Here is a 26,069-nt window from a genome sequence, read left to right as displayed (position 1 = left end):
ATATAAATTATCTAATTATATTACTACTAAAAATTAAAGTAACCTCTAAATCTGAATCTAAATTATATAATTATAGCAAAATATTATAGTACACCAATATAAAATTTTAGATTATTATTTCTATCATTATTATTATATTATTTATATCATTGTTTATATACAAATACTACACATGATATGTGTCACCGTGTATTCTTGTACGATGGAAGAGACAAGAATACCAATTCGTTCAATTAAATATATATCAAACATACATGAAGATATGATGTAAAATGAAATGTATTGCAATTACATAATAATAAATATGTATTTTAGAGTATGTGTTAGAAAATTTAATAGATGAAAAAGGATATAAGATAGATAATTTTATTAACTATATTTCTTATTTATTTTTGTATTACTTCTAATTAGCCCGTCGCCAGCATGGGTTGATAGGCTAGTGCATAATAGAGGCACTGTAAGAAATAATTTATGGTGGATTTATAGGTCAGAAAAGTTTGATTTAGAATAGAACTATCACAATTTTAAAAGGATAGAATATCATGGATCGGCCAGAACTAGTACAGATATATTTTCACCTCAACCAATATGTATTAAGACATAAAAGATTTATTAAACAAAGCCAATATGTATTAAGACATAAAAGATTTATTAAACAAAGCCTAACGATATACACATCAATGGAGAAAATTAAACGTACTCCTCGTAGAAAACAGATGAATTATTATTTATGTTTACTAAATTTCCACTAGCTTCCTTTTATTAGTGTCTTCTCTTTGGGCCTACGTATGGAACAAAATTTATAAAAATCCAGCAGGGTCCTCCATGCTGTTCCTTAAAAAAAACGAAAATGGATGCATTATGTGCGACTGTCACCTGTTTTACGTACATGGCTGTGGTGGAGTGGAGATAAAGCAGGAGAGCGTGTTGGCAGTTTAGCATGGCGCAAATGCCTGACAGCAAATAGTGTCGTCTAGCGCGCTTGTAGCGCGCGTGCTCTTCAGGATTCTTTCTAGGCCTCTTGCAACCAACAGTAGCACTAGCACTAGTGTTGGTGTGGATGGAGGGAAGGGAAGTCACGCGAGCGTTACACTTTTCCATGTTGGCGCGCGGCGCGCGGCGCGCGATTCCTACGTGGTAAATTTGAAGAATTCTCGAAACAATATATCAATTATTCATGAGTTTAGGTTCTACATCCATACAAAATTTCAAAGTAAAAAAAGGTTCTGATGAATTGCACGTATATGGGTAAGAAGCATCATGCCTGCATTACAGAGGAGCGCAGGATGATGCGGTTGGCGACCTAATGGTGGATGGGAGCCTTGTTTAGTTTCCCTTCGAAAATTTTACACACCCATCACATTAAAAGGAATTTTACCATTAGAAGTATTAAATAAAACTGTTTACACAGATAAGTTGTAAATCGCGAGACGAATCTAATGAACATATTTAATCTATAATTTGCAACAGTGATGCGACAGTAACAATCTATTAATCATGAATTAATTAGTCTTATTAGATTTATCTCGCAATTTACAATCCATCAATGCAAAAAATTTTGTAATCAGATTTTATTTAATAGTCCTAAATAGTAATATTCTCTTTAAGAAAATTTTGACGGAGGAATTAAATAAGGCCCGTGAAGCTTTTACAAGCACACCCTCCGCAACAGCTATGATCTGAAGACCAAATGAAAGTGGACTATGTATTCGTCTCGCATAGTATATGATAAGAATGTCGTCACAGTTGAATTCGTGATCTTATCGCTTCGACTGGTGATGGACCGGAGCAGGAGCTGGTGGTTGGAGTGATGTAAGAGAAAAATATTATTGGCTGGTTGGTGGCTGAAAACTGGTGCTGAAGTGGTGTAAGAGAAAAATACCGTTGGACTGGAGGCCGAACAAATGACAGATGCACGCGCCACGGCACTTACGGTGCCCTCGCAAGTCGCAACGCACGCATTTACTGCTACGTAGAAAAGAGGTCAGTTCAGTTCACAGCCGTGCAGTGCAGCGCAGGCACGGGTACGGCCTGCTCCTTCTGGCCGTGTTTGGTTTTGCCTAGCGTAGCATAACACGTAATTTTCGAGAAAAAAATCTTGTATGTATAGAATACTAAAAGTTTATTTGTAAATTTTTTTCACGAATGGGTGTAATTTTTCACGATGAATTTAATAATAGTAATTAATCGATAATTGGCTACAGTGATGCTACATTAACCATTCTCTAATCGTGCGGTCAAAGACCTCATTAGGTTCATCTCGCGAAGTAGAACATGACTGTGGAGTTAGTTTTATAAATTACCTTCATTTAGTACCCCTAATTATTGGTCAAAAATTTTGTGCTACTAGTACTACTAGTAACCAGGGCCTCTGTGTTGGCTCCGGCCGAGAGCACAGCGGTGCGTCGACAGGTCCAGGGAAAAGTCTGAAGTTTCAACGCAACCAATCTTTTTTTTTTGTCGTAAGTACTTTCTTCCTGGACTTTCTTTAATTAAAGGTTTTGATACTGTGGGAGATCTCCCCCACAGTTTTTCCTTCCAAAAAAAAGCTGGCTACTGCAAACTTGGCGCGCCTCCGTTTGCTCATGGTTCATGTCCATGTCCTTGATGAAACGGAGTCACTGAAACAAGAAGAAGATAGCACAGCTAACTTGACCCCCATTTGTAGAGTTTGACCTACTTGACCCCCATTTGTAGAGTTTGACCTTTCTGCGATGTCATCTTGTCATAGAGTTGGACCTTCCCTCTCTATCTCTCTCTCTACGGTAAAAAAAAAGGACAGGTGAGCTAGGAGTATAGTGGTGTTCAACTGTTACAGAATTTGGAGCGGCGGGCGCACATCTAGAAGGTGGAGTACTCCTAGAAGGTGAGCTCAAGCCATACACCGCCGTTCGAGCTCAGATGCATTTACACGCGCACAGGCGGCGGCAGTAGCAGTATACAGTAAGCGTTCGCGGTGACTCCGCCGGGGAGCTTTCCATTTCACCCCTACGGCCCTTTTCTAATTTTTTTACCGCTGCCTGCCTTGCTCCCCCCTCCCCCATGTCGGGTGGAAACGGACAGCCGCGCGGCGAGGCCCCGTCCCAGAGTGGGGGGACCCACGCCAGTACGCCACTCCCTTCCCGTGCGGCGCCATGCGCGCCACGTGGCGTCCTGTCCCCCGGTGGGTCCCCGCGTCCTGGCCCCGCTCTACGCCCTCGCACGGCCACCGACGGCCCGGGCCCAGGCACCGTGTGTGCAGCGCCCCCACTCGGACTGGACCACCACTCCGCGACTGGCCTGGCCCCGCGACGGGCCGGATCCGACGGTCTGGATTCGATCGATCCTGCAGGCGCGGGCGGCTGCGATACCGCCAGGCCCCCAGCGGCGGCGGCCCCGGGGCAGCCGGTAGGAAATCCGGCGGAACGGCCGGCCGCGCCGCGTCGTGGTGTTCGGCGATCGCAGCGGGAGGACGGATAGGACGGCGCGGGTTCCGAGGCGTGGGCAGTGGATAATTATGCGTGTCCGGGCGAGGCGTGGGCAGGAGATGAGGTTGAAGGCCAGAGTTCACCATTTCGTTTTTACTGTTTTGAATTTCGTTTTTTGACTAAAATTTGACTTTCATATTTTTAAATTTGAAACCGAAATCACCCATTTTCCGGATCGAAATTCGCTTCCCGGTGAATAGCGAAAACGGGAAAAAGTACCAAAATTTCAATCTTTCCTACCGAAACAGTAAACCCTGTTGAAGGCTCGCTGTCCCCGGGACCGGGACACGGCGTGGCTGCGATGCGTCCATGGACCTCGCTTCCTCCACGGCTCCACCTCACTCTCAGGCTTTGCCTTCCTCCGTGGCTGCGATGCGTCCATGGACCTCGCTTCCTCCACGGCTCCACCTCACTCTCAGGCTTTGCCTTCCTCAATTGGTCCATGGCTCCCTTTAAAACTTAGCTTGCTTGAGCATCTTCAGTGGAACCCCCATTCTCCTATCCAACATTCCAGGCAGAGTTGAAACTCTTCCAATACGGTAGTTAACTTGGGACGAGAATATTGAGGAACTGCAAAATCAACAGAATATTTTTATTCCTGCTCCTCCTTAACAGTGAGCAGAGCTATCAATCTAGAGACTGACAGCATAAATATATGCAACAGAATATTTCTGTTGGTGACCAGTATTTTAATTAACAAGCTTCTATGCAGCAATTATTGCTTCCCAGAGAATGACACATTGACACTGACAAGGCAGTAGAGAACCGAACCATTATATTAACTATACTCGTAGTACAGATACTCTTAGAAAAATAGCTTAAACTTATTCTCCAACATACTCCATCCCATCCCAAAATAATTGTACTCCTCGATTTGAGGTGGAGAGATCAATATTTGTTAAGGAATTACATATATACCTCTATAAGGTGTAATCATGCACTTTGGAAACAGAAAATAGAAAGGGATAACTAGAATTAGGTTGTCTCCTATCTAAAGGTGCATTTATTTTAGGATAAATTTTGAACTCTAGAAGTGTATATATTATGGGACGGAGGGAGTATATACGATCATTGATTCTTAAGAAAAAAAACACTATATACTTGACCTTTAATATACTCTGCTATGCAGGAGTACCTATTTCTAAGGTATCGCCTAAATATTGAAAACCACTTTGTCGGCAGGGCTTGAATAATTGCACGGTCGGTATAGTCTAGACTATATATAACGTTGATACTATAATTCATCCACCAATGCATTCGAAAAGGGGCATGAAAGAAGCTAGCCCACAATGCACTTGCCAGTTGGGAAAAGTTCACATGCTTTGTATTGAGGGGCAAAAAAAAAAGATGCCAATTCATGAACCGAAATTCTGGAGCGCACACTTGTGGCCCTTTCAGCTAGTGCCGCAGTTTGTTGTCCATATTGGCACTTTCTCTCCGATCTCTTGCATGCATGCATGTTACCAATAGGTACATAACCAGCTTCCATCTATATGCTCATTTTCCGCATTAAAAAACAGCTAGATGGATGATTTTGACATCCAAAAAGTCTGTGAGGTTTGGAAGAGGTAGGCCTGGCAGTTGCAGCTGTGACGACCTTGTGATTGTGGCAATATTCTCCACACACTCATTTCCAGCGCAAGGGTGCAAGAAACTCCAACAGGGTCAAGAGACGATTGACACCCAACAAAAAAAAAACTTCCACAGGAATTAAGAGATCTTGACACACAGCTTGCTGCTGCGGGTATGGTGATTTGGCTGTAACATGAAGGGAGGATTTTCTCTAGTGGGAGGAAAAGGGATAGGCCACCACACAGTGGCTACCACCAAGTGGTGTCTTATCTAGTGTGTGTTTGCTCGGTGCTTTAGTGTAGGCCCAGAGGGCCCAAGGACAAAAGCTAGGGTCAAGTGGATTAGAATCAATGGCTACTGATGATGCCTAATGTTAACAAAAAGCCTTGAACCGGAAAGGAAGAAAATAAGAGGATCTCGATTCTAGAAGTAGGCGGCAACCTAGCTCTGCCTTGAGCCTACTCCATGTCTCATGCCATAATTTTTGGCAATTTTGACTGGAAAGTGATATTGCTCACTCTGGGGAAAAGAGTCCCTCCAACAAGGCATGCATGCCAGATCTTTGAATCAAACATGGAGCAATCATGTAGATCCATGCAAGCATAATGCACACCAATGATTATATGATCTGCCTGTGGTAAATAAGACTGCAGCATATATGCATGCCATGTGGCTCATGACAGTATAGTTGTTGACAGAATGCAACCTTTTTTATTTTTCACCCTCAGGTCATTTACCAGGTAAGTCAAAGATGGACGGGGACATAGTGTCACCACCATGACCCCACAGGCCATCTGAAAACCCAGTGAGCTGAGGCGAAGCAGCACCCCCATTTGTGAAGCTGTCCTGCTCAGCTCCAAGTGGGTGATGGGTGAATTTGTCTCTTGATTGATGTTGTCTGAGCGGAGTAATTCTTTCTGAGGTCGTGGTTACCAACGTGTGGAGCGTCCTAATCACTGAACAGCGTTTCGTTAGCACAAGAATTGCCCTAGGCAATTAATCCAGCGGATGAGGTTGGAGACAGGTCATAACTGATGTAGAGCAGGTAGATGTTTACTCCTGAAATGGTATAAAATCTCTCCTTTTTTTTCTGAAATAGCACATAGGAGTACAGGGATTGAGTTGATAGGCTGACACTGATGCGGAAAAATTAGGCCGGTCCGAATCAAATAATTGAGCTCTTCTTATTTACACACCATAATGTCCCTTCAAATAGGAAATTCAGAGCATTATTAACTCGTAGATAAAATTGTCTGAAGTGGCCTGAACGTGTTTTCTGAAATAGGAGGAAAAACATTGCACATAATTCTACCCAGCACTCGATCAGTTCAGTTCTCATAAAAGTGCAGTAGTTTGTTCGAAAAAACCTGAACAACATATCCGTAGTTCCATACTCATTCAATCTGGTCTGCGAGGAGCGCTGTTCTGGATCAGATTCTTCAGAACACAGAGGGTGAAGACTGAAGAGAATCAGAGATCACATCCAACGCACACGTTTTCTTTCCGTCCTCCACTTCCCTCCGTCTCTGTAGCCCGAAGGAAATAAAAGCTCACCACCGCCCGGCTAGCTGCAAACCCTGCAGCCACTGAACCATGGCAGTCGTCGCCAGCGTCAGTGTATCCGTACGACCAGGGGCAGCGTCTCCGTGTACGCACGTCCGTACCGTGCGCGCATGCATGCGATGCATGCCAGCGCAGTGCTAGGAGCTGCTCATGGACCAGGCACGAAAAAGAAAAGAAAAGAAAAGAAAAGAAAGAGGAAGAGAAGACGCCTCGCTTTGGTGCCAAGCCCTCCAACCGAGCGTAATGGGCGCGTGCAGCTTTCGCTGGTGACCTCACGAGGCTATGGATGGACATGGTTGGAGGTAGTGAGCTCGCTGAAACAATGCGGCGTTGCTTCGTACTCTCAGGCAGCTAGGAAGCATCTTGCCCCCACAGGCCCGCACGAACACCGCACACGGCCACACCTAACATATCATCTGCTAGCAGTCTAGCTACGACGAGCACCGAGGGTGAACCGTGGGCGACGAGCAGCTCGTGGTCTTCGTCTCGTGGACGGCTTGTTGCGGCGATCAACGAGAGGTAGACGAACGTTGATGTACAGGCACATGGATCATGATGGATGAGAGACGGGAGAGGGGCCAACGATTGCAACGGCAAAGATGCGTGGCTGGCGTACACAAACGATCTGCGCATATCATCATGTTTCGTGGAAGCTAGTATGGCATTTTGGCACACCGTCCCTGTTTTAGAGAAGCTTCATTCGAGTGTAAGATCCGGCACCTGCGTTAGTCTCATGGGAGTTTTGATAGTAAGTTTTGTTATTTTTTCTTTTAAAAAAGCGGCATATGTTTTCACATGTTTCCAGTGAGGTTTCAAATACAGATACAGTGTTTCCAGAGCTGAAGTTTCAAGACTGAGCTCAAAATTTCAAGACTAGGTTTCAAGACTAACATTTCACAAAAGTTTCAGTCAAGTAGTACAAACAAAGAAAAGTCCACTCAGAACTCGAAAGAATTGTCCAAGTTTTTCGGAACTCCACTCAGTGCAAATTGTATCCACCACCACTGAGGGCACATCGCCGCATGTCTCGCCCAGAAGGCCATTGTGGGGAAACCCATTGTCAAGTAGTAGTAATTGCCGTTGTTCAACATACACTTAAAGATGATGATGATGTCCTAGCGTCCTGCACGTCTCAAGGTCATGCGGCTGCTCCGGAACTCCTAACAATCTGGAACCATGGATGCATCAGCTGCGTCTTGGCCACCCGGCAGAGCCATGAACCAGATTCAACCCAACACCATCGTCGGGTCGAGCCATGGGCACCTCACATCTGAGAGCAAGGTTAATAATTTAGCATTAGGACTACAAATGGGTGAACCTTAGGTGCACCTCCAATTCTCTTTAGTTCAAAATTTTGTACTAATTTTCCAAATTGAGATTTTGAAAAATTAGTACAAAATTTTGAACTAAAGAGGGTTGGAGGGGCACCTAAAAGTTACCAATTGGCACCCCTATTTAGCATGCTGCTGACGGTAAAAATTATTACAGCCTATCTTTTAATTCACTCATATAGTAGTTAGTCTTTCATTATTAATATTGGTCCACTTGTTTCTCTCACAAAATTTTTTAGTTCTTGTATTGATATCGAAACCGACTGGAAAGTTTACAGACCGCTTATCCTTTCTCTCCTCTCGTCTCTGCTTCATCTCAGCATCCAGTCAGCTTACAATATATATACTTGCTGTGATGGATAATTGCATCCGGACATTGGAGCACAATTACATCACTGATGTCAGAGAGCTTTGGATAGGCCGGGTATCACGTCACCGCCCCGAGTACCATCCATCGATCAGCACAGCACTGATTTGCTTTAGAGACGGGGAGAGATTCCCTTCGCCAGGGCTGCCCTGGTGTCCTGTCGTTTTGGTACAGAAAAGTTTTGAGGCAACAAACATGGAACATATATAGGTGTAGACGGGTAGTTTTGCATTACCTGAATCCGGTCGAAATGTCCCCAAAATCACCAACGTCTTCTGCGATCTTTTGCAACGGAGGAGGGGGAATCATCACAACCTATCCATGGTCCCTAAACTTGTATCAAGATGCTGCGGCCTGCGGGTGCAAGTTGCTGGCGTCACTGTTCATTCTTCATTGCAATCTTTTAAATGAACTGAACTGTCAGGAGCTTTTTTTTTACCACTGTAAACGAACAGATGACATGGCATCATTGAGGTCGACAGGTGCTCTTGATCGAAGAGGACAAGGATCGGTCACTTTTGCATGACCTCACTCCAACTGCTATGCTTTTATTGGGATTTGTGGATCACGCCCGCCTCCTTTTGGCACCCTTTCCAGGATCCACAGCACTCGCATGAATGTCTCTTTCTCCATCGCGTCTGCAACATGTCTGCTGTACTATCCGTCCATTAGGCAGCAGCACTGAGCTCAGCTCATCATGGATTCTCTAGCAGTACAGGTTCTATACCTTTTTGTGATTTTTGCTAGGCTTGGAACTTGGAAGAGCATGCCAGCCCTTTTCTTTGTGGAGTTGCTGATAGAAAGGTTCTGAACTTTCCTTTCACAAAAAAAAAGGTTCTGAACTTTGTTTAGCTGCAGAGCTCGTGACCATTTCCCTATTTGCGCTTGAAAGGAACAAAGTACTGGGAAATACCCCCGGCCTGTATCGGAAGCTCGTGAAACCAACAGCTTCAAGAAGTACTTCATTTTGATACGAAGCAGTGCGCATCTCCCATCATCAGCAGGCGACCATCTTTCTCAACTTCTGCAATGCGACGGGATTATAATTTAGAACTCAAACTTCTGGGTGCTGCCTTGCTGGGCTTTGTTTTTTTTTGGTAGCAGAAGTATGCTATTGACCTTTTCTTTAGATAGTGTTTAGGCCCAGCCCAATCTCCGGAGTATATTCACTGCAGGCCGAGCAATCTAGCATGGCCTGCCCCTCGGTGCTATATATATATATATATATATATATATATATATATTCGAACAATATGGGGGGAGATCCCCACCTACTATTAACTTAATCGGTTTAGGTTACAAAAATACTCCCAGCATTCCAGGAGGGAAGTACATGAGAGGGTTTAGAAGAAGTAGCGGGGGAGTTACATGAGAGCAGAGGCACAGTGATTGAGCCACGCTTTCCATTGTTGGACAGATGGTGAGACTTTCCTGTATCTACTCATCCAAGCATCCATATCTCTGTCGACACGAGTGAGCACATCAAGTGAGCCGGAGTCGTTTTGGTCGAAAACCACGGCGTTCCTGCATTTCCATAGATGCCAAAGGATCAGGAGGACGATATCAAGGCGGACGGCATCGGGAAGGGGGACGTTGACACCAATGTCCCATGGACGTCGCACGATAGCATCCGGCACCGAGATGCCAAGGCGAGCCCAAACCCCACGCGCCCTGTGGCATCCGGAGAAGATATGAGCGTCCGTCTCCAGCACACCCGGACAGTGAGCGCACCAAGATTCATCCAAGGAACGTATATTCCTGCGGTGGAGGTAAGAGCGAGTGTTAAGGCGCCCCCGGCTCAGCAGCCAGGCGAAAAACTTGATTTTTGTGGGGAGTCTGGTTGTCCAGAGCAGCGTCGCGTCAGAAGGAAGAGCCTCCCCGTGCATGGAACGGTAGGCGCCGCGTGAGCTGAAGGGCTCCTGATACGAGTGAAGGAAGCGTGAGTCAGGGTAACCAGCAAGTTGGACTTGTTCCAGGCAGCTCAGGAGGATGGCTGCCTCGCTGCTAGCAGCGTTCGTCAGCCTGGGCCGCAGGTGCGTTTGGAAGCCGGTGTCCAAAGTAGCACGGACAGTGAGATCACGGAGTAGGACGTGCGAGTACAAGGCGGGGAATGCCTCTTGAAGCGGGGCGTTAAAGAGCCATCGATCGTGCCAGAAGGATGTGTGTGCGCCATCGCCGACGCGCACCCGTGTCAGGTGCTGATAGCGTTGCACTTCACTCGAGATAAGCTTCCCAAGGTAGGAGTCACTAGACAATCCCCGGCCAAGGTCCGAATGAGAGATGAACCATTGTTTCCAGGGAAGCGGTTCAGGATCGTGAAGCTTGTGGACGAATTTAAGAAGAAGGCAGTGGTTCATTTCCTCAAGGCTTTTCACACCAAGGCCGCCTAGCTCTCTGGGCTGGCACACATCATCCCACGCTACCAGGCAGCTAGAGCCGTGGCAATGTTCTTCACCGGTACAGAGAAAGGCGCATCGCTTGGCGTCCAGAAGCTCCCTGACGTTCCTTGGCAGCAGAATGGAGGACATGTAGTAAATCGGCAAGCTGCCGAGCACTGAGTTCACCAGAACAATACAGCCGCCAGTGCTCAAGAGACGTGCCTTCCAACCAGCAAGGTACCGGTCAAAGGAGTCCAGGAGGGGCTGGTAGTCGGCAAACCTGAGTTTGTGGGGGGGGGGGGGGGGACAGAGGGAGTCCAAGGTAGGTTTGCGGGAAGGAGGAGACGGAGCAACCCAGGGTCTCGGCCATCTCTAATGCGACGGCATCATCGACGTTCATTGGGACGAAAGTGGATTTGTGAAAGTTGATTGTCAAGCCAGTGGCAGCGGAGAAATCATCGAGAATGCGTTTAAGGGTCACCATAGACGCGACATCGCCTTTCGAAAGAATCAGAGTGTCGTCGGCGTACTGGAGGACAGGGCACGGTAGGGTCGGATCAATTGGGTGTTGGAGATCGCCACGGGCAGCAGCACGGCGGATGAGACGCTGCAGAACATCCGCAACGATGATAAAGAGGTACGGGGATAGAGGATTGCCCTGACGGAGCCCGCGCCGGCAGTTGATCCAGCGCCCAGGAACCCCGTTCAGCATGACAGCGGTTTTGCCAGTGGTTAGGACCTGGGAAACCCAGCTTCTCCAGCGATCGTCGAAACCTCGGGCACCCAGAATCAGATCAAGGCTCTCCCACTCAACGGAATCGAAGGCTTTCTTGAAATCGAGTTTGAGCACAACAGTTCTGGTTTTGCGCTTGTGGCAACAGCTCAAAAGGTCAGCGGCATACACAAAATTTTCCGCGATACTCCTCCCATGAATGAACCCAGTTTGGTCGGCGTCAATGATAAGGGGAATCATCGGTTTGAGCCGGTTGACCATCACTTTGGTGAAGAGCTTCATGGGACAGTTCTGAAGAAAGATGGGACGGAAAGCGTCCGCAGTGCGCGCACCGGTCTTCTTAGGGAGTAATACAAGTAAGGCACAATTGAGCGCGTCGAGGTCAAGGCGCATACTGTGAAAGTCATCGAATAGTAGGAGAATGTCCTCCCGGAGCAGTGACCAGAAATGTTTGTAAAAGGAGGGGCTGAAGCCATCCGGACCAGGGCTCGCGTGCATGTCCATTGCGAAGAGGGCGGTGGTGATCTCGCTTGCAGAAAAGGGGGCAGAGAGGTCACAGGAGGCAAGATCAAGGGAGGGGTAAAGATCAGCAAGAGCGAAGTTCCAGGAGGTGCCCCTAGAGCGTCCCAGCAAATCCAAGTAGAAGTTGTGAAGGATAGTGTGCTTGGCGCTATGCGTTGTGGCCACAATCCCGTCCCCCTCTAGGACAACGATGTTGTTGCGCCGGCGTCTGCCGGACGCCGCGGCGTGGAAGAAGCGCGAGTTCTCATCCCACTCCACGGCAACACGAGTGTGGAAGCACTGGCGCCAGCGCGCAAGTTTCTCCGCGTGAATGTCATGCAGGCCTTGAGTCGCCAAGCAGCGCAGGTTTCGCTCGTCGGGGTGTAGCACGCGGTGTTCCTCAAGGAGATCAATGGCGTTGATCAGGATACGCGTGTCGTGCGCCCGTTGATCAATCGGGACGAGGTGCTTTGCCCAGGAACGGCAGGCTCCACGGCAGTGCTTAAGTTTTTGCATGAAAGCCTTGCTTCTGCCTCCGTTCGCGGGCGTCATCAGCACACCCCGGATCATCGAGCTGAAGTTGTGATTCAGGAGCCAGGAGTTCTCAAAGCGGAAGCAAGTGCTACGTGGGATTTTTGTGCTGGCAGTGAGGAAGAGTGGAACATGATCAGAGCAAAAGCGAGTCAAGGAGGAGAGGAGAGTGTTGGGAAAGATATCATCCCATTCCACGTTGACAAAGCATCTCTCCAGCCGCACGAGAGTGGGCTCCTCACGCTTATTACTCCAGGTGTAAGCTCTGTCCGACAGCAGGATCTCGATGAGACAAAGCGAGTTGATGAGGTCGTTGAAACCATTTGCTTCCGCAGCGTTGAAGTGGTCATTGTTCTTGTCCACCGGAGTGCGAGTGAGGTTGAAGTCACCCATAACGATCCATGGTCCACGAATGTTAGCGGCAACGGCAGCAAGTTCAGAGAAGAAGCTCTGCTTATCTTCGTGGCGGGCAGGGGCATACACGTTGGTAAAAAGTGAATTCGGCCGTGTCTTGGGCAAGGCGGAAGCAGGTGGTGAGCGTGTACTGTTCACTAGCCGAGGTGGTCATTGTGCAGAGGTTGTCATCCCAGGCGGTCAGAATTCCGCCGGACGCCCCAATGGAGTCACGTGTAACACAGTTGCGAAGCCGGCTAGGGAGGAAGGAGGTCGGCCGGAGTGCCGACAGAGACTGGAGCGTCCGGCGGAATTCTGACCGCCTGGGATGACAACCCAATCGTCACATTTCAATAGCCCGGTATATGCATGGGCCAGCATCATCGATTCGAGACATTTCAATAGCCCGGTCGTCACATTTTTCGTTCTCCCACCGTCTCAGCGAATTTAGCCTGAATAAAAAGTAGATATAACTAATAAGAGCCAAAGAGCGCCGTGGCAAAAACCAAACAGTTGTTTATCAGGAACAAATGAGAAAAATCTGAAAAAGAATTTATTTAGTGGCATCATCTTCTTTTCCCTTTTGAAGAGAACTTTTAGCCGCATAACAGGGAGAGGTATACACAGATATGTCTGTATCCTGGACTCACGAGCCAGGCAACCAAAAATATTTTGTTAGAGTGTGGCAAGGGCAAGGTCATGTGTTGTTTTTCTTAAGAGAAATGGCATGTGGGTCTACGGCGCGCATGTGGCTGGGAGTGGGACATTAGAAAAACATGGTTGACACAGTACCGAACCAATGTATCAGACGAGATAGCAGCATGATCATCTGTTAGGTAATGCAGCTAGCAACTCCCATGTGCCCACTCATTGACCTGTGTGCGTGGAAGCACGAATACTGTCAAGCCGAATCAACTAAAATAAATGGACCCCTGATGACAAAGCAACTAAATAAATTCGGACTTGATAAGAAACTTATCTTTGATCAGATGAAGGATTTTTGCAGGTTATCAAGAGGGGTGTCTACCCTCCTAATGCTACTCTCTGTTCTAGAACCGTACTTACTAATTTCTATAGATCCGTAAACCTAAGTTGTAATCGTGGGGGCAGAACAAATTCAGTATATCTGACATGGATGATCATGCGAATGCAGTGTGCACTATTTGCTAATTTGTTTACCTGGCATATGTAATAATGTAAGGGAGGAAATACCATGATTTTTCATTTGTTTTTTCCCCGACGGAAATGGACTTGCCAGCCTGTTCAGCAAGTGACAGTGCCTCATAAATTTCCGGTACCGGATAGCGATGATAATGCAGCAGCCTCTCATGCGGCTGTGGGAGGGCAAGGACAAGGATCACCGTTATCATGTGAGCCTTGGCCACGACATTCATTATCTCATATCGTTTTCCTGCATGCAGCCCCGAAAATCCTGTGACCTGCACGCAGTCACCACAGTAGCATGAGAGTCACCAACAAACGAACGAAGGCATGCATAAAGATCAAGGCCACTGTCCATGGCGACGGGAAAGTATCAGCAGTTCATGCACCTTTTGTGCATAGCATCAGCAGTTCCATACGCATGCATGTGTACCGGCCCACAGTTCACCGGAAAACCGCCGTCGTCCTGCAGCCGGCTTCTCCTTGCCCGATAACAGTTAGCTCACATGGCAAACGGCCAGTGCCATTTGCCGGCCTGTTCCTTTAGACGGCTCATATGCAAACACTGAACCCCACCATGCGTTGGTGCAACTTGCCGCGTCCGCACACATCACATGTCCACAATCACTTACGCAGCCAATCTCTGTGCCAGCGATGGTGGCCCGTGCTGTTCATGCATGGTTTGGTTCGGAGTACAGAGAATGGCAGCATGCCATGGCTGCCTTTCCGATCTTGTCTCTGAAGCTGATTCACCGTGGGTCCTGCCACAAGGCATTGCTCATCCTTTTCTGTGTCCAGAGATGAACATCAATGAATGGCCTTGGGAATCGGATAATATGTGTAGAGGTGCCGCAGCCAAGCCCATGTGGAGCCGTGGAGAGAGATGATGCTGAAATGCAGCCACCCGGTATATATTCATGATCTGTTTCGCTGTCATTCAGTCATTGCGTCTCTGTCAATTTGCCAGTCGATCCCCTGGAGAACAGAAATGAACGGGCAAGGACATTTGAAGTGGAAAGATTGATTGGCATGGTGTAATTTTATTGTACATAAGTGCATAAGACCGTCCACAACGGAGGGAGCAAACGAAGGAGCAAATACACTGTTTGACACTGTAGATGCACTATTTGGCACTGTAGACAGAGAGGGCGTAGGAAACGAGGAGGGAGCAAATTTGCTCTTGCTCCCTCCGTTGTGGCCAGCCTAAGATTCCTCTTTAGGATGGGGAAAATTATATTTTACAAGAGGCTGTTTTCCTTCGTTTTTTGGACTCAATAATTAGAGGTTCTCTGCAGGTAATCATGCTTTCAAAGGTAAAAATATCCAGCAACATTTTTCATTAAGCACAAGTTATGAACTGGCGATCCTTAAGAAGATAGCGTATCAAAATAAATAAAGTACAAATACATTGTCAATTTGCTCTTTATTAACTGGAAAATTGATTTATAATTGTGACCTCCACTGGATCAGTGCTGTTCTAGATGTTCAAATATCTAGCTTTGAACCTTTGGGGTTCAAGTGATGTTACAGCCAAGACTTAGCCACCTACCATAGGCTTTTTTGACCTTGTTAGCCCCAGGCCTTCCAATGGCAAATAGATTATAGTTTTTTTTTTGGCCTAGCTCATTTGCTTTAATTGCACTGCTCATATTCTTCACTTTATGCAATTGGAACTTACAAAAGGGAAGCTATCAGATTACGGTTCTATACTTGTATATGTTACTGATAGGTGCAAATTAATGTAGCGTTTATGCTCAGCCATATTAAGCTTCAACATGGCCACTGCCTACTGCCAATGCCACAACATGTCCACATGTTTCATAAGCTGCATGTTTAAGAGGATATCGAACATTTCATCTTGTACCAAATTGAGGTTTATGCATTAGTCATATTCACCAGGAGCATACCTCAACTTTTGGTAGCAATGTAACATATAACAGAACTATCTTCCTTTACTAGTGTAATCGGCATGGAATTGGTCTTTCATTGTTGATCTATATCTGTTCAATTATCAAATTTTCAATAAAAGTTAATGAATCTTCCAAGTTTTATTCAAACTAAATAATAGAGTATCACATGGATAGACCACGTTACCTTTAACTACTAGAGTAATCTACCTGACAACTGATAGGCAATCTTACTAACTTATGACCTATTTAACATTCCCCACAGTAACACGCATGGCATCCACACACACACGATATACTCACAGAGTATGCAATTAAGTAGCATCATGTGCAGAGAACTGGAAGTCAAACAGCATGAAAGGGACCAAAATTCATGACCCCAAATTAAAATTGATTGAAACTACATTTGCACCGTATACAGCACGATGTGCCTATGTGGATGAGCACCATCTCCGGGAAAGAAATCATTGCATGGGGTGGATGAGATTGGCTATGGACAACCTAAAATGTATCCCTAGATTCTAGTGGTCAATCAAATTACAAAAAGAAGAAGCACCATGTGCATATAAATGGTATTTAAATGGAAGATTGAGACAGATGATCTACATGATTTCTTAACTTATCTAGCAACCTGAGCATGGTTAAAATTTATAATAGTGATATGTGAATATAGAATGCTGATTGCGCTGTATCAAGTATTCAGAAAGTTTACCTGCGAAGATCAAATACGTGATTCTGTTTAGCCAGCAAAAAAAAGGTATAAGATAGTATAGCAGGGGACAATGACTTTTCCAGCTAACAATAAGAAAATCTTCATTTCTCTTGGAAAGATCTGAAAATAAGACAGAGAGAAGTGACCAATTAACAACTATCAGCTAGAATACCACACAATGACAGGCCGAACACGAACCAGTGTAACGGTAACCTTCACCGAAAGGCAGTAAATGGAAATGAAAGGTAATACCTGATAGACATGATAATATCATTTCCACATACCAGATCTTTTTCTTTTGTGCACTGTATAAAGCAGGATAATGACAACCTTCACCGAAAGGCAGTACAGATTGGACTCAATAGGCAATACTAGAGGAGCACGGTAATTTTAGGCAATACTAGAGGAGCACAACAATTTTAAGATTATAATACTGGATATGCAAGTTCTGAAAGTCATCTATTGGGTCCCATAACTTAGTAGAATATGTGTTACACCTGACAAGAATTTAGTATTTTTAGTTAATATACTAATAATTCTAGGGTTGTTTCTGCTTAAATGCTTCCTTAAGCTTAATCCCCAGCATACAGATTTTAAGATAAACTTAAGTGCCTCCTTGCATTAGATTCTTTCATGGCCTAATCTTTGACGTATTAGTATTGTAGACCCCATGTCCTTATGTACTATGTAGAGCATATGGAACACTTGGTATAATAACAGCCTTGCAAAAATGGTACTGATTGCTGAATACTAGATAACAGTTATATTTTTAACAAGACGCCAGCTAAATCCTCTCATCTTCTCCAAGTGCATTGCTTCTACTTAATGCATCAAACTCCCAAACCATGAACATCAAGTCAAGATCAAAACAAATTGGCCACTGAGGATTTCAGTTTCGTGTTCCTTCAGGAAAAAAAATATTCCACATAATATAGGGTGGTGTGGAATTGTCCTTGACTCCTTCCCATGATACTTTCTCAGTATGTATCTATTCAATAATTTATTATTCTATAAATATGCTCACATACCATAATCTAGCAATATCTCAGACCGCTGTCAAGTCATTAGCATTAGTGTATGCTGCTACAGTTAAACATAAATGCAGGAAATTGAATGGCACTAACCTGGTTATGGCACCTGATATGTAACGCGAGATTGTAAAAAAAATTCAAATAAACCAGCAGGTCAGGTTTTGAACTTGCAAGTTGAAATTGGAGGACTAAAGGACTCAAATGCGCTGAACTTTTCATGAGGAAATCTTCTCTGGAGTCGTATTTACCCCTTTTTTTTTGGTTCTCCAACTGCTTATTTTTAATATTGCTTAGAACACAAACTTCAGTAACAAAATGTACACCAGTTAAAGCATAATCATAATTAACATTTCCTATAAAGCGGTGCATCCTTCCATAATGCAGTGACTAATTCCATTTCATCGGAGAAAAGCAGCAGGCACTCACCACAGCACAAGATTCCATGGGCCAGTCCAAATCGTAGGAGCCACCTCTTGCTATCCTTCAAGAAAAGAAGCACCAACCTGCTAAAGTTCGTCATAGACCATGTCACAAAGACTAGAAGATAATGCTAACATGCAAGTCATTTTAGAACATCCAGGCTCAGAATTATGCAAAGGACCACAATAGGTTATCTCGGGAACCAACTCTGAATCAACTTTGTCTTAAAAAAAAAGGATAACCAATATAGGTTGACAACGACATCCAGCCTAAACTTCCTTTACAAGTGACGACTGTGCTCTGCTATGAATTTATGACAGATGTCTTGTAAGCACATAGAGTCTAATCCGCTAGCAGGGTGAGATGTCCTCAGCCTGACAGATGGTTGGCTTTTATATTATCAGGAACAAAACAGTTTGAGTTTGGATTCAAACATTGCAGGAATCCATGACTGTATAGCACCTGATTAAGACTCTTCATAATAGCGGATGAAGTCATGAAGTTAATACATTCTTTGCTGTGCTATCAAGAATTCAGCTTTGAGAGTTGGAAAGGAAATAGGGCGCTGGGTAAAGAAACTGAGGGCGCGTTTGGCACGCTTACAAGAGCTTCAGCTTAGCTTACTGTAGCGAAGTCGGGCGAAGCGGCCAAACCCTGGCCTCACCGGCTTCTCCCTTCTTTACGTTGACTGTAGGTGAAGCTCGATAGCACAGCTTCGATAAATAGTGCAGTAGCACAGTGAAGCACAGTCCCGCACAGTTCCAGCGAAGCTGAAGCTGCGCCAAACGCGCCCTGAATCTTGAGAAAGGGCCAACGCAAAAACTCTTAACCAGAAAAAAAAAAACTAGGTGGTAAGGTGGGCTGATTAGTATGGGAAAGCGTGCTCTTTCTCAGAATTCAGCAAAGGGACAAACTTTGTATTTCCTGAGGACCCCCCCCCCCCCCCCCCCCCCGACGCAGATTCAGTCACTTGAGCCAAAAGACAAAATAATCACTGTTGCGATATTACTGTTTACAGGTACTGTAGCAAAAGTACTGCAACACGGTACTGTTTAGGCTCCAGTAAGATACCGGAACAGTCCCCCCCCCCCCCCCCCCCCCAAAAAACACAGCACCAGCAAGCCCCGTCCCCTCTAGCCACCAACTGATGCCAGAATTTTTTAATGCCAGGAAAAGGCCAGCAAATGAGGCTCACACCCATTTAACTCTGTCTCAAATCTCTGACCTCAGAACATGCACCGATACCTCACCATCATAAATACCTCATCCATCCATCCCTACCACTGCCCCCTCACAGCCATAACAACCTCCCTACAAATAGCCTCCAGTCCAAGGAACCAAGGCGCGCACAAAGCAGCAGAAGCAAGCAATGGAGATAGAGTCAGTCAAGTGTGAGTGCTGCGGCCTGAGGGAGGACTGCACCCTGGACTACATTGCCAGCGTGAGAGCAAGCTTCCACGGCCAATGGTTGTGCGGGCTGTGCTGTGAGGCAGTCAGGGATGAGGCGTGCAGGAAGAAGGCTCAGCCGGGCGTGGAGGAGGCTGTGAGGGCTCACATGGCGTTCTGCAAGATGTTCAAGTCAAACCCCGCTGTCCGGGTGGCTGACGGCATGCGGCAGATGCTCCGGAGGCGGTCCGGTGACATGTCGAAGTCAGAATCAGCCACGAAGTACAGCACCTCGCAGGTTGGAAATGAATCATCGGTGACACTGTATTGAAGAGTTCATCCATCCTAAGGCTTGTGTAGACCATCTAGTCCTCTTCTCAGGCTGAAATCCCTTCCACTTATCAGTTTGCTGTATTCTCATCATGCCATCTTGGAATGTACATAAGATTCATGAGAATAGATGCTAGTACTGTCTGGCTTTTTTATGAAGTTGCCTTCTGCTCACAACACAATCATTGAGTTGATAACATATGCTTAGATATACTAACCCGTTTCTGTCTGGGACCTAACAAAAGAAGGGGAGTTGGTTAGCATGTGCAAGCAGTATTGTTCACACCTCAGGTCACCGTTCTTGGTGTACCTGACTTGACCCGTGATGCGGACCCTACACCATCAAGGGATCCATGCATATTACCTAGTTGGTGGTTGCACGTTGCACCACAATATTGTGCTCTTCCCTCTTATACTCCTCTGCTTTCTGATACTCACAATAAAGATAATCGACCAACTCTGCTCAGAAAAAAGGTTAACCTACTGAATCGAGCTTACTATAACATTGTAATTGTGATATGATTTCCTATTGAAATTGTAAAATTGTGGTACTGCAGTGTCATGGTCACTTTTTGCAATAATGAACCCTGTTTCTGAAATGGATTCAGTATTGTTATTTTGAAGAAATTGAATTAATACAGACATTGTAAAAGCTTCATCAGTTCAACATTCCTTTTCAAAATAAATACTGAACACCAAAAAAGGTGACAGTCACTGAGTTACACAACTGTACTGTTTTCACCTTTGGAAAACTCCCCCTGTGTGTTCGCTTTACAGCGGCAATTGAAGATTTTATAACATCTCAACTTATGGTCTAGTCATCTAAATTTGGGTCCCATGCTGAAGGGTGTGACTTGGATTATAGCTCATGGAAGGTACTAGTTTCTCTTCTTTCTGATTTTGTTTTTGTCAGTTATCCACATCCTATGGCAGCAGATCGGTTACCTAAATCTTTCTTGTGTGCAATGCCGAGTAAGAACAGAGGTGAAAAGTGCAGACCTAAAACCATGCCATCGAAGCTGTTCATAATCAATTAATCACGGTTGAGCGTGGCTGAACACCATTTGAGATGATCCCCTTCTTCTGGACGGATCACATGCAGTTGCTACTGCAGCTTCAAGACAGGACTGCACGCATTGCTATGCGTTCCATTTTCATTGCACTGACACAAATTGTAGTATATGCAAACGCAAGCTAATTTCAGGCGTATGGTTCAGCGTTTCAGAGGCTGCAGCGGATAGAGTTATCATGTAAAATGCGGCACTGACACGGACTGTCGTAACGGCACTGGTCCAGTACCCAAGCGCGACGAGGCATGGGTCACTTCGTAATGATTTCGCATGATCAGGAAAGGGAAATACCAACAGAGCAGCGAAGCAGCGCGTGGTCATCGGCACAAGTTAACACTCGAATTCAGGGAGGACGCACGCACCTGCACTGCGCGTGTACCGGGTGCCTGCGCAATCCGTCGAGCACCTGGAGGGCGCGCGTGATTCGGGACCGCCCGCATCTCTTGCAGCCACACCACACCTCCTCAAACGGGAGCCCCCTGTCACGATCGAGCGGCCGACACGAGCACCTGCCAATACAAGTGATGGATTGCGAGAGCGCATCATGGCGTTAGGGATCGGAGAGGCAGCGTCGCCGTCGCGTGAGGAGAGCGTGCGAGGCATGGAATCGCACGCGGTCCGTCGCCGTCGTCGCGCCCGACGGCGCAACGGCCGCCGACGGGGACCAGGGTGGGGAAGCAGAAATCAGAACGCGTTTTATATTTTATATTTTCGTTTTTTATAAAAATATATTTTCGACTTGTAAATTTACAGAAATATACCTCGGCCGCCCTGTTGCCGGGCGGCCGGGACCTGGCCGCCCGGCAACCGGGCGGCAGGGGCTTATCCGCAAAAAAAAGACGAAAAAAAATTGCAGACATGTCCTTGGGGACCGGTCGCCCGGCAGCTGGGCGGCCGGCCCCCCGGGCCGCCCGGCTGCGGGGCGATCGGCCCCCACCGCTATATAAGGTGTTGGCTGCCCTTCACCCCCTCATTTGTCTTACTAAAAATCCAGAAAAAAAGAAAAGAGAGGGAGGGAGAGGAGGGGTGAGGGAGAGGCAAAGCGGCGAAGCCCTGTCGGATTTTCAAGCCGGCGACTTTAGGTAATTAAAATTTTCTACATTTTATAAATAGGTTATGTTGCAATTATTTTTTTAAAACAGTAGATTAGCAATAAGTTCAATTATTGTTAGGAGTGATTAGTGGTACATTTAGATGCAGTTACTTGTAGTTATTAGCGTTGACATAGTACATTTAGTGTTAGATTTAGTATTAGAAAATACTAGAAAATTGTTAGAGAAGTATTAGAAAATAAAAAAATACAAGATAATATTAGAAAATTGTAGAAAATGTTAGAAAATTATAGAAAATTGTAGAGAATGTTAGAAAATTGTAGAAAATTATAGGACTGGTTAGTGGTACATTTATGTGTAATTACTTGTAGTGATTAGTGTTGATATAGTACATTAGCAATCTAATTAATTTATCTTAAAAATTGCAAGATAATATTAGAAAATTTATAAAATGCAATATAATATTAGAAAATTGTAGAAAATGTTAGAAAATTGTAGAAAATTATAGAAAATTGTAGAGAATGTTAGAAAATTGTAGAAAATGTTAGAACATTGTAGGACTGATTAGTGGTACATTTAGGTGTAGTTACTTGTAGTGATTAGCGTTGATATAGTACATTAGCAATCTAATTAATTAATCTTAAAAATTGCAAGATAATATTAGAAAATTTATAAAATGTTAGAAAATATTAGAAATTATTATTAATGGTTAGAAAATCTTAGAAATTATTTAGGAAATATAAGGAAGTATTAGAAATATTTAGATGTGTGTGATTGTATTGTATTGTTTTGATTTTATGTGGTAGGTATGGCCGGGGTTACTCCTGTGTTGCTGGACCCAACAATAGACTCGGGTCACCGGTCCTTCCTTGCGAAGGTTCAGCACCAAGAATTAAACGTGCTGCGTCCACGTCCACCTGCAGAGTTGGTTGCTGTAGACCCACGATGGGTGCCCAGGTGATATGTCGTCTATTTTCTGTTTTTATCCGTTATACATTTCGTTATATAATGTATTAATATTTGAGCACTGTATGATGCAGGCTGACCGAGGCAGGTCTTCTCACTGTGGCTCGTCTTGCTGAGAGTGCTTTGGTGAAGCTAGACATGTCTCCACTTTCAGCTCTCGTTGACAGATGGAGACCTGAGACCCACACGTTCCACCTCCCTTGTGGGGAGATGGCACCGACCCTGCAGGACGTTGCGATGCTGCTTGGTCTTTCTATCAACGGAGACGCTGTCGGGCCCCGCGTGGTACCTTCTACGTGGCTGGAGGATCTTGAGGAACATTTTGCAGGTGTTGCCACCACGATTGATCCTGAAGATTTCAATGAGCACCCACAGTCGAAAGGCCCTTCCAAGTCATGGCTCCTACAGTTTCAGATACAATTTCGTACAAAACGATGTGTTGATATATTTTATGACTTTGAAATAACTCATGTGTTTCTTATTCTCAATGTTCGTACTTCATTGCAGCCGGATCTGTTGGCAGCCGATGCTGATGACTACAGCGTGACTAGATCACTCGAGGCATACCTACTGTGGTTATTTGGGTACATCATGTTCAACAACTCACACGGGCACTGTGCGGATAGGGTGCTTCTGCCCTACGCACAGGAGATCGCCGATGCAGATGAGGATGTCATACCGTTATATAGTTGGGGTTCAGCGGTTCTTGCATGCACATATCGTGGACTCTGCAAGGCATCACGGCAGAATGATAGGAATGCTGTCCTAACGGGGTGCCCAATTATGCTACAGCTTTAGTCTTACGAGAGGATTGCTATCGGTCGTCCCATGATTGACCAGTCACCGTACACGCCGGATATGTACGGTGACACGGAGGACGACAGACTCACCATGGGGACTCTCTGGTACTCTCGACAGGTATGGACCCGATAAAAATTTAATTCTATGCATACTATGGTCATACATTGTTCCCTCAATACCTTTCTTATGGACACATAATTTTTATTTTTGCAGAAAACATGGGCACATGTACAAACCCGGCGGTCTTATCCTGAGTTTGTTGCCGAATTTGATCGATTGACCCCAGAAGACATTGTGTGGGAGCCATACAGTCCTTCGGCTATAGCCGCACATACACCGCTTGGGAAATCTTCGGTGTGCACACAGGACCAGGGCCTATGGATGACTACTGCAGCTTTGGTGTACAATGTTGCAGTTGAGGCCCACTGCCCGGATAGAGTCATGAGGCAGTTCGGTCGACGCCAATCTTTCCCTGTGCCTTCAGCGTTGGATCGTGTTCAGCGCCATGATCATAGGTAACAAAAATTTATGAGCACCCATGTACTAATAACGTGAAACTAATTTCTATTTAACGTGCAGTTTATCAAGGGCTGGACATCCTTTCTCGACAATGTGGGTGACTAGATTACAACCATGAGTGGCTGCGTGGGATGATGCAGACGAGCAGTTGACTGAGGATACCGGTCCACACACTGAGCCTTCGTTTCGGGCGTACCTGACCTGGTACGAACCGAAGACTCGTTGTCGTTTGACGTATGTTGACATGCTTCCACAGCCGCATGTTGCGACTTCGCAGGATCGCTATGCACGACATAGGGATGAGGCATTAGCTGGGGCGGTGAGTAAATGTTGACGAAATTTTCGATCTTTTAATATTTGTATACTAAGTTTTTTTTGTTGCAGTTCGAGTCATGTAGGCTACTTGAATTAGATTGCTCACTGAATGTAATGAGAATTCATGGCGGGTCTACGATGAGCGTGCCGGCACAACTCGAGGCCTGGACCACTCAACGTGATAGAGCCCGAGGTATCCTTCAGGCCTTTGGTACACGGACGGAGTACGAGGATTCCTACGGATCGTCGCAAGCATCGACGTCGGTTCCTTGTGGTCCCGCATGGCTGCTTCAATTAGATTGCTCACTGAATTACTACGATTTTGGGAAAGGAAAAGGGGGGAGAAAGGGAGACCCCATAATATGGGAGGGACCTCTTGGACCTGATTCCTTTCCGGAACCAGTGTTTGAGTTTCTGCCACAGCACAAGAGTGAATTTACCAATGAAATTCCTCTACGACAATACGATAACTGTAGAGAACCGTGACCAAAATGCAGACATGGTGAGGATTGCTTAGTGCAGATGTGCACCGACGGGATGGATGGCGGTCGGCGTTTCTTCAAATGCCCACACACATGGTTAATACTCGGTTGTTTTTTTTCTTTATCTTCATTGAGATACCTTACATGAAATTTATTTTGCAGTCTTCAGATGCTCCAGAAAACTGTGGTTTTACCAGGTGGGTCGATCCTGCACCAATTGATTCAGTTCAGGAGTTCATCGAGTACCTCCAGATAAAGATCTTTGATCTGGAATGCAAGGTAAACCATTACGAGGAAATGAGCGAGGGTAACAAAGACGACGAAGATGATGATACCAGCAATACTGCCGCTTCACAGGATGAACCATGCACTATTCCTTACTGCAACTGTCCTTGTCACAAGAAGAAGGGCCCTGCCCCTCCGGCACCACCGCCTGCACCACCTGCAATGGGTGGATACTGCGGAGAAGGCTCAACGCAGTTTGCTACGTGGGGGTACTGCTACTAGGACTATTAGTACTAGTCACATGGTGCATCGTTGTGTTTGTTTTGTTTTTCTAAATTACCTAAGGCATATTAGCTTAGTTTAGAATCTGTTTACCGTAGTTGTAACGGGTTCTGCCATGCCACTGCATGTCTGATGTGTGTTTCATTAACGTTGTATTATGATGTAATTCCAATGGTTTACATTGTGTAATGCAGTTTTTAGTTATTAATTATTACCGTTATATTTGATGTGTGGTTCACAGTATTCTAGTCTCCTGAAAATGTCCGAAAATATTAAAGGCAAGTTCGAAGATTCACTAGATTGCTTGTGCGTGCGTGGCACCTCGGCGAAGACGTGTTATCTCAGCGCCACATATTACAGCGCCGACCCCCAGGGTCTATTTCTGCAAAAAAAATTATAAAAAGAGCACATATGTGAAATTATTTCGCGAAAAGGGCTAAATTGCAAAAAATAAGGCCGGCCGCCCAGCTGCCAGGCGACCGGTCCCCAGGGACCTGTCGGTAATTTTTTTTGTTTTTTTTTGCGGATAAGCCCCGGCCGCCCGGCAGCGGGGCGGCCGGGGTATATTTCTGTA

At 45.5% G+C, this 26,069-nt stretch overlaps 1 protein-coding gene and 2 long non-coding RNA genes across 9 annotated transcripts; 1 reads left to right on the top strand and 2 right to left on the bottom strand.

The window, feature by feature from the left end:
- Window positions 1-7,406: 7,406 nt before the first annotated feature.
- LOC120691364 lies at window positions 7,407-9,544 on the bottom strand. 2 transcript variants are annotated; one of them, XR_005682206.1, is made up of 5 exons: window positions 9,420-9,544; window positions 8,740-9,324; window positions 8,536-8,654; window positions 8,270-8,457; window positions 7,407-7,872 (listed from the first exon to the last, which is right to left on the bottom strand). It is a non-coding gene; the product is annotated as an uncharacterized LOC120691364 (long non-coding RNA). The 2 variants fall into 2 exon arrangements; XR_005682205.1 differs by lacking the exon at window positions 7,407-7,872 and having other exon boundaries at window positions 8,082-8,457.
- Window positions 9,545-13,198: 3,654 nt separating this feature from the next.
- Window positions 13,199-21,522, bottom strand: LOC120692130. 6 transcript variants are annotated; one of them, XR_005682492.1, is made up of 5 exons: window positions 21,216-21,522; window positions 18,074-18,150; window positions 16,617-16,736; window positions 14,387-14,972; window positions 13,545-14,275 (listed from the first exon to the last, which is right to left on the bottom strand). It is a non-coding gene; the product is annotated as an uncharacterized LOC120692130 (long non-coding RNA). The 6 variants fall into 6 exon arrangements; XR_005682489.1 differs by lacking the exons at window positions 18,074-18,150; window positions 21,216-21,522 and adding an exon at window positions 13,199-13,288 and having other exon boundaries at window positions 14,049-14,275; window positions 16,617-18,055; XR_005682490.1 differs by lacking the exons at window positions 18,074-18,150; window positions 21,216-21,522 and adding an exon at window positions 13,202-13,288 and having other exon boundaries at window positions 14,016-14,275; window positions 16,617-18,056.
- On the top strand, window positions 19,250-19,942 carry LOC120692129. Its single transcript, XM_039975359.1, has one exon. It carries the CDS (start codon window positions 19,437-19,439, stop codon window positions 19,782-19,784), a length of 348 nt encoding a protein of 115 aa, XP_039831293.1. The 5' UTR covers window positions 19,250-19,436; the 3' UTR covers window positions 19,785-19,942.
- Window positions 21,523-26,069: the final 4,547 nt, after the last annotated feature.

This window comes from Panicum virgatum, chromosome 9N, assembly GCF_016808335.1.
Source record: "Panicum virgatum strain AP13 chromosome 9N, P.virgatum_v5, whole genome shotgun sequence".
Lineage (NCBI taxonomy): Eukaryota > Viridiplantae > Streptophyta > Magnoliopsida > Poales > Poaceae > Panicum > Panicum virgatum.
Note: the sequence above shows the minus strand (reverse complement) of the source record. Positions and strands in the feature narration are given on the sequence as shown.

Excerpts from the sequence above, each read along its gene's own strand:
- LOC120692129 (XM_039975359.1), top strand. The coding sequence starts at position 19,437 with ATGGAGATAGAGTCAGTCAAGTGTGAGTGCTGCGGCCTGAGGGAGGAC.